The 12,979-nt window shown below is 41.0% G+C and overlaps 1 protein-coding gene across 1 annotated transcript in view; it reads left to right on the forward strand.

Annotated features, from left to right (window-relative positions):
- Positions 1-12,979, forward strand: part of SPATA5 (spermatogenesis associated 5) — a 1,265,813-nt gene that overhangs the window by 223,464 nt on the left and 1,029,370 nt on the right. Inside the window, exon 11 of the mRNA XM_053703628.1 lies at positions 3,982-4,191. Within this exon, the coding sequence (XP_053559603.1) occupies positions 3,982-4,191 (210 nt within the window). The remainder of the gene's footprint in view (positions 1-3,981; positions 4,192-12,979) is intronic.

The raw sequence follows: 12,979 nt of genomic DNA on the forward strand, positions 1-12,979 counted from the left end.
GCCATTGCAAGTACTATCTATTAACCTCTATGCCGACATGAACCCACCACAAGTTCTAACCCTTAACCCCCTATGCCGACATGAATCCACCACAAGTTCTATTAACCTCTAAACCGACATATACCCACCGCAAGTACTATCTATTAACCCCTATGCCGACATGAACCCACCACAAATTTTAACTATTAACCCCCCTTTTTGCCGGCATGAACCCACCCTAGGGTCCAACTATTAACCTAAGAAAGGAAGAACAGTAACCATGAAATGTTAAACTGTTAAAGAAGGACCAAGGCTGCACTCATGGAAAGAACTAAGCTTTATTACAAAAAAAGAAAATAGGAGCAGGAGTGGAAGCTCGTCCCCCACCCTATAGCCTAGAAAACAAACACACTCAAATGTTAAAATCACATGAAATATCCAGCACTGGACTAGAGTGCTACAACCAAAACCTCATTAATAATATTATTATGATAAGATAAAGACTCCTCACAAGCATGCAAAGATTAAAGCCGGCAGGCTATATCATGAGGGATCACTATAGTGACTGTACTTGCCAAGTACAGGTTTTATTGGTGATAATATTCCAAGTCCACAAAGAGCCGATAGATATAGTAAAACCGAGCACTCGTGTCATACGACACACTCTAGGTGGATGTACAGGTTGAACACATTGAACCCGGTTGGTTTTAATTAGAAAATCGAGTATTCTTATGATGTGATACTGTCACTACAGTTGTAATACAATGCATCAATATTATAAGAATGCATATAATAAGTTGCGTTGTTTGTAATTTGGGTATGACAATGTATCCATATTTACTAAGGATGCAGAATACAATACAAATATAGTAAGTATATCTGCATTTGTGTGAACAAAATAACTGTCTATTTTGGGAGTTCAATGTATAAAGAAACAGTATAATTTCTGTTGTATAAAAGTTGTTCCATATAGCATTGAACCTAGTTTCCTCAAAAGAGCCTGGGATCCGTACCCACAATGGTATTAAACAATGAAGTTTGAGCCACTATGTAAGCCCCAGGTGCTAATGTAAATAGAGGTGTTTTTTATCCATGAATGAAGAGTACAAATAGCGACAGTACCAGAAATCATCACATCTGACGAATCCCCAGGTCCAACCCTCTGGGAGGGGCGAAACACGTCATGTTTTGGAATCGTTTGACGTAATCGCTACGTCCAGCTCACCTGTGAGCTGCTACTCTGCACTACCGAAGCGGGGAATTTAAAACAAGCAAGTGAAGACGCTGACCGACATCTGCAGTACCGCACTAAGAAAGAGGTTGTACAGCACGTTTCACCTATACAGGGATGAGGCATTTTGAGGTCAGGTATGGCTTTCACTAGTCTTGAATCCCCTTACTTCGGTTCACTGAACTTTGTTGCACAGAACCTCCTTACTGTGATTCACATTTTTACGGGACAGTGTTTTTGTTTGGCTACCACTTGTCCGGATGCCGTATATACAAGGACTGATTCAGCTGCTCTCTAGAGGTCTCCCTTGATACCAGAGTGTGTGTCGTAAGACACTTGAGTGCTCGGTTTTACCATATCTATCGGCTCTTTGTGGACTTGGTATATTATCGTCAATAAAACCCGTACTTGGCATGTACAGTCACTATAGTGATCTCTTATGATATAGCCGGCCGGCTTCAATCGTTGCATTCTTGTGAGGGGTCTTTATCTTATCAAAATAATATTAATAATGAGGTTTTGGTTGTAGCACTCTAGTCCGGTGCTGGACATTTCATGTGTGTGATTTAACATTTGAGTGTGTTTGTTTTCTAGGCTCTTGGGTAGGGGACAAGCTTCCACTCCTGCACCCATTTCCTTCTTTGTAATAAAGCACAGTTTTTCCATGAGTGCAGCCTTGGTCCTTCTTTAACAGTTTAACGTTTCATGGTTACTGTTCTTTCTTTCTTATTTTATAAGTAATTATTTTTGGGACTTCTTGCAACGTTGGTAGCGCTATAAATTCAATCAGGTGCACCTTTTTTTTTATCCTTTTTGTATTTTTGTAAACTCGGCCAGTAGTTTTGTTATCCCGGCGTCGAGCCGGAATGATAGGGAATATCCCAGAGCAGAGAAAGTTAGTTAGATGAGGAAGGCGGCACTCACCACAGGCAGGACAGTCCCCAGCGGCAACAGCAGGGCAGTCCTAGAGCACACCACTAGAATGGTCAGGCAGGGTTTGGCAACAGTAAAGCAGTCCAAGGATAAACCACTAGAATGGTCAGGCAGGCAGGGTTTGGCAACAGCAAAGCAGTCCAAGGATAAACCACTAGAATGGTCAGGCAGGCAGGGTTTGGCAACAGCAAAGCAGTCCAAGGTTAAACCACTAGAATGGTCAGGCAGGCAGGGTTTGGCAACAGCAAAGCAGTCCAGCAGATTAAGGGTTATGGCAGATAGAGTAGTCAGACAGGCAGGTTCAGCAACAGTAATCAATCCAGCAGATTAAGGGTTAAGGCAGGTAGCGTAGTCAGACAGGCAGGTTCAGCAACAGTAATCAATCCAGCAGATTAAGGGTTAAGGTAGTTAAGGTTAAATTTCAAAGTCATGTCTTTTTCGACTCCCCCTGTATGATGTGACAGCTATCAGCCAATCTCAAATGCAAATATGCATATTCTGTGAATTCTTGCACAAGCTCAGTTGGAGCTGGTGTCTCAAAAAGTGTAAATATAAAAAGACTGTGCACATTTTGTTAATGGAAGTAAATTGGAAAGTTGTTTAAAATTGCATGCTCTATCTGAACCATTAAAGTTTAATTTTGACTTAAAGGGACAGTATACACCAATTTTCATATAACTGCATGTAATAGACACTACTATAAAGAATAACATGCACAGATACTGATAAAAATCCAGTATAAAACAGTTTAAAAACGTCCTTAGAAGCTTCCAGTTTAGCTCTGTTTAAAAGGTTACTGGAACACCCACTGCAAGTGGGAAATATCAGACACTCCCCCTTCCTTTGCATATGAAAAGAGCCTTTACACAAACAGTAGCAAGCTGGAGTCGGTATTCTCCTAAAACTTTGGGGACTTGGTTAGGAGTCTGTAAATCAGAGCAATTTAAAAATAAGTAAAACTATCCATTTAAAAAAACAAACAAATAACTTTATGGGCTATATAAATAGATCATCTACAAAACATTTATGCAAAGAAAAAAACGAGTGTATAATGTCCCTTTAAGTGTCCCTTTAAGTAAGGTCTCTTATTTAAAGTCACTAAACAACAGATTACTATTAGTATTGTTACATTTGTGTAATCTGGAGCAGGGATTGACAAATACTTGGCACAAGAAAAACATGGAGTCATGTCCCTTGTCCCTTGTTTCTTGTGGCAGTCTGCCTCCTCTAATGTGCTACCAGCCTCAATTACTGTATATGTGCCCCCTGACACTGGTGCCTATTGGTGTGTAGGAGATGTGTGAGCTGTTCCTTGTTTACAGCACTGCGTTTCCTCCTATTCCCCTTATCAGATTTTCACATTTGCCTTCTGAGTATTAGCCAAATCCAGCACTCTCTTCCCCTTCCCAGTCCCTGTGCAGGTAAATAAAATGTAGGTAAGGGCTTCAGAGGTTATTGGTCTGGTTTTGCTTCTGCTATTGGCAACTAGAGAGCTAACTACTAGTCTATGTAATCAATAAGCACATAATAAAAACTGAAATTTAGAGGAGTGGCGAGGTCTGTGGAAAAAGTAACCATTTATTTTGGTGACTAGATTATTTTTTAAAATGTATGACCTTTTTATTTTAATAACAAGGTTTCGAATTGTATTTTTCATAAAAAATGTTTACTGACATGCAATTCAATACATTTGAGGAATTTTGTTATAGTGCTTAGGATGATTTAATTGCTTATGGAATCATAGTATTGGTGCTTTCTTTCATCTAAGAGCATGACAGCAAGCAGTGAAGATGGTGTTTGATCTGTTAACAATGCATAAACTATGCTTTATTTTGTAGGTGTCCTGGATGGATATTGGAGGACTGGAGAATGTAAAGTTGAAACTAAAGCAGGCCGTGGAGTGGCCCCTTAAACATCCTGAATCTTTCATCCGCATGGGAATACAGCCACCCAAAGGCGTACTGCTGTACGGACCTCCAGGCTGCTCCAAAACCATGATAGCCAAGGCACTAGCAAATGAAAGTGGGCTTAATTTCCTGGCAGTCAAAGTAAGTCATAATTGTGACCAGAACTACTATGCTTTAGTTTGGTAAAAGGGACATGATACCCGAATGTTAAAGCACTTGAAAGTGATGCAGCATAGCAGTAAAAAGTGGACTAAAAATATCACCTGGACATCTCTATGTAAAAAAGGAAGATATTTTACCTCAAAATTTCCTCAGAAGCCTCATCCCATTGTAAAGGAACCTTATGCATCTAATCAGGATGCTAGTCCTGAGACTTGCAAGGGTGCGTGAGTCTGGCATGTGCAGGCACAGTCATGTTATTTCCCTCCTCAGTTTAAGGAAGTTTACTATAAAATCTTGTGAAGTTTCAGTGAAATCTCATAAGATTACAGTAAAGCAAATTGGGACATCAGCACTAATAATGCTGATTGGCTGCTTTTTTCAACATGCAACTGACAGTAGCTGAATAATAACTTTTCACATATAAGTTTTGGTGTAAAATATCTTCCTTTTTTACATAAAGATGTTCATGTGATATTTTCTTGTCAGCTTTTTACAGTTATGCTGCAGAACTTTCAAGTGATTTTAGCATATGGGTATTATGTCCCTTTTAAGATTGAATAAGAAACAAGCATTTAAGTCAACTGTCCCCTGGCTTGTTTGCGGCCTTGATGACTTCAGCACTCTTGATGTTTAAGTGTACCTCCTTTGTAATATACACTATTGTAAAATTATTTGTGATTGTTTCAAACCACATAAAGATTCTAAAGATGCTTTGTATATGACAAAGTTATTTTCAGTGAACATATGTAGTTAATAACATTTCTCTTGTTAAGTGTATCCAGTCCACGGATCATCCATTACTTGTGGGATATTCTCCTTCCCAACAGGAAGTTGCAAGAGGATCACCCACAGCAGAGCTGCTATATAGCTCCTCCCCTCAATGCCATATCCAGTCATTCTCTTGCAACTCTCAACTAAGATGGAGGTCGTAAGAGGACTGTGGTGTTTTATACTTAGTTTATTTCTTCAATCAAAAGTTTGTTATTTTTAAATGGTACCGGAGTGTACTGTTTATCTGAGGCAGTATTTAGAAGAAGAATCTTCCTGCGTTTTCTATGATCTTAGCAGAAGTAACTAAGATCCTTTGCTGTTCTCACATATTCTGAGGAGTGAGGTAACTTCAGAGGGGGAATAGCGTGCATGTTTTCCTGTAATAAGGTATGTGCAGTTAAAATATTTTTCTAGGGATGGAATTTGCTAGAAAATGCTGCTGATACCGAAGTAATGTAAGTAAAGCCTTAAATGCAGTGATAGCGACTGGTAACAGGCTTATTAATAGAGATACATACTCTTATAAAAGTGTATTTTAAAATTGTTTGCTGGCATGTTTAATCGTTTTTTACATATGTTTGGTGATAAAACTTATTGGGGCCTAGTTTTTTCCACATGGCTGGCTTGAATTTTGCCTAGAAACAGTTCCCTGAGGCTTCCCACTGTTGTAATATGAGTGGGAGGGGCCTATTTTGGCTTTTTTTGCACAGCAAAATTTACAGACACAGACATCCAGCTTCTTCCTGCATGATCCAGGACTTCTCTGAAGGGCTCAAAAGGCTTCAAAAGTCGTATTGAGGGAGGTAAAAAGCCACAGTAGAGCTGTGGCAGTTGTTGTGACTGTTTAAAAAACGTTTTTGTCATTTTTTATTCCGTTTTTGGTATTAAGGGGTTAATCATCCATTTGCAAGTGGGTGCAATGCTCTGCTAACTTATTACATACACTGTAAAAATTTCGTTAGTGTAACTGCATTTTTTCACTGTTATTTCAAAATTTGGGAAAATTTGTGTTTCTTAAAGGCGCAGTAACGTTTTTTATATTGCTTGTAAACTTGTTTTAAAGTGTTTTCCAAGCTTGCTAGTCTCATTGCTAGTCTGTTTAAACATGTCTGACACAGAGGAACCTACTTGTTCATTATGTTTGAAAGCCATGGTGGAGCCCCATAGGAGAATGTGTACTAAATGTATTGATTTCACCTTAAACAGTAAAGATCAGTCTTTATCTATAAAAGAATTATCACCAGAGGGTTCTGTCGAGGGGGAAGTTATGCCGACTAACTCTCCCCACGTGTCAGACCCTTTGCCTCCCGCTCAGGGGACGCACGCTAATATGGCGCCAATTACATCAGGGACGCCCATAGCGATTACCTTGCAGGACATGGCTGCAATCATGAATAATACCCTGTCAGAGGTATTATCTAGATTGCCTGAATTAAGAGGCAAGCGCGATAGCTCTGGGGTTAGGAGAGATACAGAGCGCACAAATGCTGTTAGAGCCATGTCTGATACTGCGTCACAGTATGCAGAACATGAGGACGGAGAGCTTCAGTCTGTGGGTGACATCTCTGACTCGGGGAAACCTGATTCAGAGATTTCTAATTTTAAATTTAAGCTTGAGAACCTCCGTGTATTGCTTGGGGAGGTATTAGCTGCTCTGAATGACTGTAACACAGTTGCAATTCCAGAGAAATTGTGTAGGCTGGATAGATACTATGCGGTGCCGGTGTGTACTGACGTTTTTCCTATACCTAAAAGACTTACAGACATTATTAGCAAGGAGTGGGATAGACCCGGTGTGCCCTTTTCCCCACCTCCTATATTTAGAAAAATGTTTCCAATAGACGCCACTACACGGGACTTATGGCAGACGGTCCCTAAGGTGGAGGGAGCAGTTTCTACTTTAGCAAAGCGTACCACTATCCCGGTTGAGGACAGTTGTGCTTTTTCAGATCCAATGGATAAAAAATTGGAGGGTTACCTTAAGAAAATGTTTATTCAACAAGGTTTTATTTTACAGCCCCTTGCATGCATTGCGCCTGTCACTGCTGCGGCGGCATTCTGGTTTGAGGCCCTGGAAGAGGCCATCCAGACAGCTCCATTGAATGAAATTATTGACAAGCTTAGAACGTTTAAGCTAGCTAACTCATTTGTTTCTGATGCCATTGTTCATTTGACTAAACTAACGGCTAAGAATTCCGGATTCGCCATCCAGGCGCGTAGGGCGCTATGGCTTAAATCCTGGTCAGCTGACGTGACTTCAAAGTCTAAATTACTCAACATTCCTTTCAAGGGGCAGACCTTATTCGGGCCTGGCTTGAAGGAAATTATTGCTGACATTACTGGAGGCAAGGGTCATACCCTTCCCCAGGACAAGGCCAAATCAAAGGCCAAACAGTCTAATTTTCGTGCCTTTCGAAATTTCAAGGCAGGAGCAGCATCAACTTCCTCCGCTTCAAAACAAGAGGGAACTGTTGCTCATTCCAGACAGGCCTGGAAACCTAACCAGTCCTGGAACAAGGGCAAGCAGGCCAGAAAGCCTGCTGCTGCCCCCAAGACAGCATGAAGGAACGGCCCCCTATCCGAAAACGGATCTAGTGGGGGGCAGACTTTCTCTCTTCGCCCAGGTGTGGGCAAGAGATGTTCAGGATCCCTGGGCATTGGAGATCATATCTCAGGGATATCTTCTGGACTTCAAAGCTTCTCCTCCACAAGGGAGATTTCATCTTTCAAGGTTATCAGCAAACCAGATAAAGAAAAAGGCATTCCTAAGCTGTGTGCAAGACCTCCTAGTAATGGGAGTGATCCATCCAGTTCCACGGACGGAACAAGGACAGGGATTTTATTCAAATCTGTTTGTGGTTCCCAAGAAAGAGGGAACCTTCAGACCAATCTTGGATCTAAAGATCTTAAACAAATTCCTCAGAGTTCCATCATTCAAAATGGAAACTATTCGGACCATCCTACCCATGATCCAAGAGGGTCAGTACATGACCACAGTGGACTTAAAGGATGCCTACCTTCACATACCGATTCACAAAGATCATCATCGGTTCCTAAGGTTTGCCTTTCTAGACAGGCATTACCAATTTGTAGCTCTTCCCTTCGGGTTGGCCACTGCCCCGAGAATTTTTACAAAGGTTCTGGGCTCACTTCTGGCGGTTCTAAGACCGCGAGGCATAGCGGTGGCTCCGTATCTAGACGACATCCTGATACAGGCGTCAAGCTTTCAAATTGCCAAGTCTCATACAGAGATAGTTCTGGCATTTCTGAGGTCGCATGGGTGGACAGTGAACGTGGAAAAGAGTTCTCTATCACCACTCACAAGAGTCTCCTTCCTAGGGACTCTTATAGATTCTGTAGAGATGAAAATTTACCTGACGGAGTCCAGGTTATCAAAACTTCTAAATGCTTGCCGTGTCCTTCATTCCATTCCACGCCCGTCAGTGGCTCAGTGCATGGAAGTAATCGGCTTAATGGTAGCTGCAATGGACATAGTGCCATTTGCACGCCTGCATCTCAGACCGCTGCAATTATGCATGCTAAGTCAGTGGAATGGGGATTACTCAGATTTGTCCCCTCTACTAAATCTAGATCAAGAGACCAGAGATTCTCTTCTCTGGTGGCTTTCTCGGGTCCATCTGTCCAAGGGTATGACCTTTCGCAGGCCAGATTGGACGATTGTAACAACAGATGCCAGCCTTCTAGGTTGGGGCGCAGTCTGGAACTCCCTGAAGGCTCAGGGATCGTGGACTCAGGAGGAGAAACTCCTCCCAATAAATTTTCTGGAGTTAAGAGCAATATTCAATGCTCTTCTAGCTTGGCCTCAGTTAGCAACACTGAGGTTCATCAGATTTCAGTTGGACAACATCACGACTATGGCTTACATCAACCATCAAGGGGGGGAACCAGGAGTTCCCTAGCGATGTTAGAAGTCTCAAAGATAATTCGCTGGGCAGAGTCTCACTCTTGCCACCTGTCAGCGATCCACATCCCAGGCGTAGAGAACTGGGAGGCGGATTTTCTAAGTCGTCAGACTTTTCATCCGGGTAGTGGGAACTCCTTCCGGAGGTGTTTGCTCAACTGGTCCATTGTTGGGGCAAACCAGAACTGGATCTCATGGCATCTCGCCAGAACGCCAAGCTTCCTTGTTACGGATCCAGGTCCAGGGACCCGGGAGCAACGCTGATAGATGCTCTAGCAGCTCCTTGGTTCTTCAACCTGGCCCCTGTGTGGTTCCACCGTTTCCTCTGCTCCCTCGACTGATTGCCAAAATCAAACAGGAGAGAGCATCAGTGATTCTGATAGCGCCTGCGTGGCCACGCAGGACCTGGTATGCAGACCTAGTGGACATGTCATCTCTTCCACCATGGACTCTGCCTCTGAGGCAGGACCTTCTAATACAAGGTCCTTTCAATCATCCAAATCTAATTTCTCTGAGACTGACTGCATGGAGATTGAACGCTTGATTCTATCAAGGCGTGGCTTCTCCGAGTCAGTCATTGATACCTTAATACAGGCTCGGAAGCCTGTCACCAGGAAAATCTACCATAAGATATGGCGTAAATATCTTTATTGGTGTGAATCCAAGAGTTACTCATGGAGTAAGGTTAGGATTCCTAGGATATTATCCTTTCTCCAAGAGGGTTTGGACAAAGGCTTATCAGCTAGTTCTTTAAAAGGACAGATCTCTGCTCGGTCTATTCTTTTGCACAAGCGTCTGGCAGAAGTTCCAGACGTCCAGGCATTTTGTCAGGCTTTGGTTAGGATTAAGCCTGTGTTTAAAACTGTTGCTCCCCCGTGGAGCTTAAACTTGGTTCTTAAAGTTCTTCAGGGAGTTCCGTTTGAACCCCTTCATTCCATTGATATTAAACTTTTATCTTGGAAAGTTCTGTTTTTGATGGCTATTTCCTCGGCTCGAAGAGTCTCTGAGTTATCTGCCTTACATTGTGATTCTCCTTATCTGATTTTTCATTCAGACAAGGTAGTTCTGCGTACCAAACCTGGGTTTTTACCTAAGGTGGTTTCTAACAGGAATATCAATCAAGAGATTGTTGTTCCATCATTGCATAATCTGGACGTAGTCCGTGCCTTGAAGTTTTACTTACAGGCTACTAAAGATTTTCGTCAAACATCTGCCCTGTTTGTCGTTTACTCTGGACAGAGGAGAGGTCAAAAAGCTTCGACAACCTCTCTCTCCTTTTGGCTTCGGAGCATAATACGCTTAGCCTATGAGACTGCTGGACAGCAGCCCCCTGAAAGGATTACAGCTCATTCTACTAGAGCTGTGGCTTCCACCTGGGCCTTTAAAAATGAGGCCTCTGTTGAACAGATTTGCAAGGCTGCGACTTGGTCTTCGCTTCACACCTTTTCAAAAGTTTACAAATTTGACACTTTTGCTTCTTCGGAGGCTGTTTTTGGGAGAAAGGTTCTACAGGCAGTGGTTCCTTCCGTTTAAGTTCCTGCCTTGTTCCTCCCATCATCCGTGTACTTTAGCTTTGGTATTGGTATCCCACAAGTAATGAATGATCCGTGGACTGGATACACTTAACAAGAGAAAACATAATTTATGCTTACCTGATAAATTTATTTCTCTTGTAGTGTATCCAGTCCACGGCCCGCCCTGTCCTTTTAAGGCAGGTCTAAATTTTAATTAAACTACAGTCACCACTGCACCCTATGGTTTCTCCTTTCTCGTCTTGTTTCGGTCGAATGACTGGATATGGCAGTGAGGGGAGGAGCTATATAGCAGCTCTGCTGTGGGTGATCCTCTTGCAACTTCCTGTTGGGAAGGAGAATATCCCACAAGTAATGGATGATCCGTGGACTGGATACACTACAAGAGAAATAAATTTATCAGGTAAGCATAAATTATGTTTTTCGCATGAAAATCATCCTACAGAACATACAAGATGTAAGTAAAACTTAAGTTACAGCCCAAACTACTACATGAATTGTGATGAAATTGGACAGAGCTATAGACTAGAATACACTATTTCTCAATCCCAGTCCTCAATTACCCCTAAAATTGCAAATTTAAAGGATTTTCTTTAATTGACAACTACTAACACGGTTATCATGACTAAATAACTGATAAGCCCAACAGCAAAATGCTTACAATTTAGTCTTGTAAGGGTACTTGAAGATATGCATTTAATAGCACTGGAGTAAGTGCCATTTTTAAAGGGACTGAATTATTAGAGCATTATTGTTACCTTGGTAACTTTGTTTTTTATCACAATTGATCGGCTGAGGCTTAGATTAGTCATTAGTAGGGCATTTTGGGTGTCTGCAACTATTTCAAGGTTATTTCAAACATTCTGTTATCTTGCACATGTGCAAAACACTCTGAAATGGCTATTATCATACTTGGTATTGATTCATTAAACCTCTATTCATCACAGTTGTAGGTTCATATACATATTTAAATGTGCTGAGTACATGCTATCCTCACTGTCATTAAGCGCGTTACAGTTTACAAGTTCAATTACATAGGTGCAATCACTTTGAAATGCACTATTGTGACCATGTTTGGAGTTAGCATACATGAAGGCCTGTCCCCTATGAAAACCTAATTAGAAAGGTGTGATCTCGTTTGAAGGTGTACTAGGCAGATACAATGTTGTGGTTGAGTGGGTTTATGCTTTACAGTTTTAGTAATGTTAAAATCCAGCATAAGAAGATATTATTAGTCCTTTCAATAAAAATACTGTAGTCACCATCTAGTTTTCAAAACACGCCAAAATGGAAACGGTCCTTTAAGAAACAGTTAAAAATATATAGTTAAAAACAATAATTGAGAATGTTTTAAATGAAAATATAGTAATAGAAAAATGATGCCCAGTATGCCCATTTTATCAACATACAAATGACATTCAGATGATTTAGCAGTGGTGCAGATGGAAACAGATTGTAAAAGATTCCTATGGATGTCAAGATTGCACAATCCCATTTTAGAATGCAGTTATGAAGTACTGTTAGTGACAAATGCTACAGTTTGAGTGTGTTTCTAAATCAAACAGTAAAATAAAAACTCATTTTGTAGATGTTGGTGTCCTGAAGTTACTATAAAAGTATGCCCATAATGACAAGATACACATGGCATTCATATGGTTAATCATTGCTGAGGATGATTCAGTTTAATATAGGTTAATGCCACACATGTAAATGAGCATTTCTTTTTCACAGTAAACTCAGGGGTTAATTGGATAGACATTTTCTGTAACCTAAGAGGTGTGAATGGGCTGTTGCATCAGTCAGTTTCAGGAGACCTCCCAGTTTCTATCTTGAAATAGTTAGATTGTAATTGAACCAAATGTGTTTAACCATCATAAACAGGTTAAATTGTAGCTTCTGAACAAGTCATGGTGGGTGACTGGCATCTATGTGCCAGTGCCTGTCCTGATTGGCTTACTGACATGTCCTGCAAAGGAGCATCAATGTGTTGCAGCCATCTGTATTTTACCACTTTGTGGGTATTAAACACGTAGTTACCAAAGATCATTGGTTCAACAATAAATTTGGGACTTATCATAATAAATAGATATGCTGACTCACAAAATAAGTTTCAAGTTTCAATAGCAGTGAGGCTGTTGTCTGTAATAAGGTTGTAAGTGAAGCACACTACAGAGTAAGAAAGGTCAAGAACACTAAGAACAAGTATTTTCAGCTGCTTTCAAGTAGCCAACTTTTTTATTTATTAGCTTATGTTACAAAGCGGCTAGAAATTATTTATTATGCATTTATGAGTCCTTATGTAAAGAACCACCCACGGATTCATGCCTAGATTGATCATTAGGCCAACTTTTTGGTTTATTCTTAAAGGGACTTGAAACCCCAACATTTTCTTTCATGATTTAGAGCATACCATTTTAAACAACTTTCCAATTTACTTCTATTATGAAATTTGCTTTATTCTCTTTGTATGGTTTGTTGAAAGAGCAGAATGCATTACTGGGAGCTAGCTGAACACAGGTGTGCTGTGGACAAGGGGCATATA

Source organism: Bombina bombina, chromosome 2, assembly GCF_027579735.1.
Source record: "Bombina bombina isolate aBomBom1 chromosome 2, aBomBom1.pri, whole genome shotgun sequence".
NCBI lineage: Eukaryota > Metazoa > Chordata > Amphibia > Anura > Bombinatoridae > Bombina > Bombina bombina.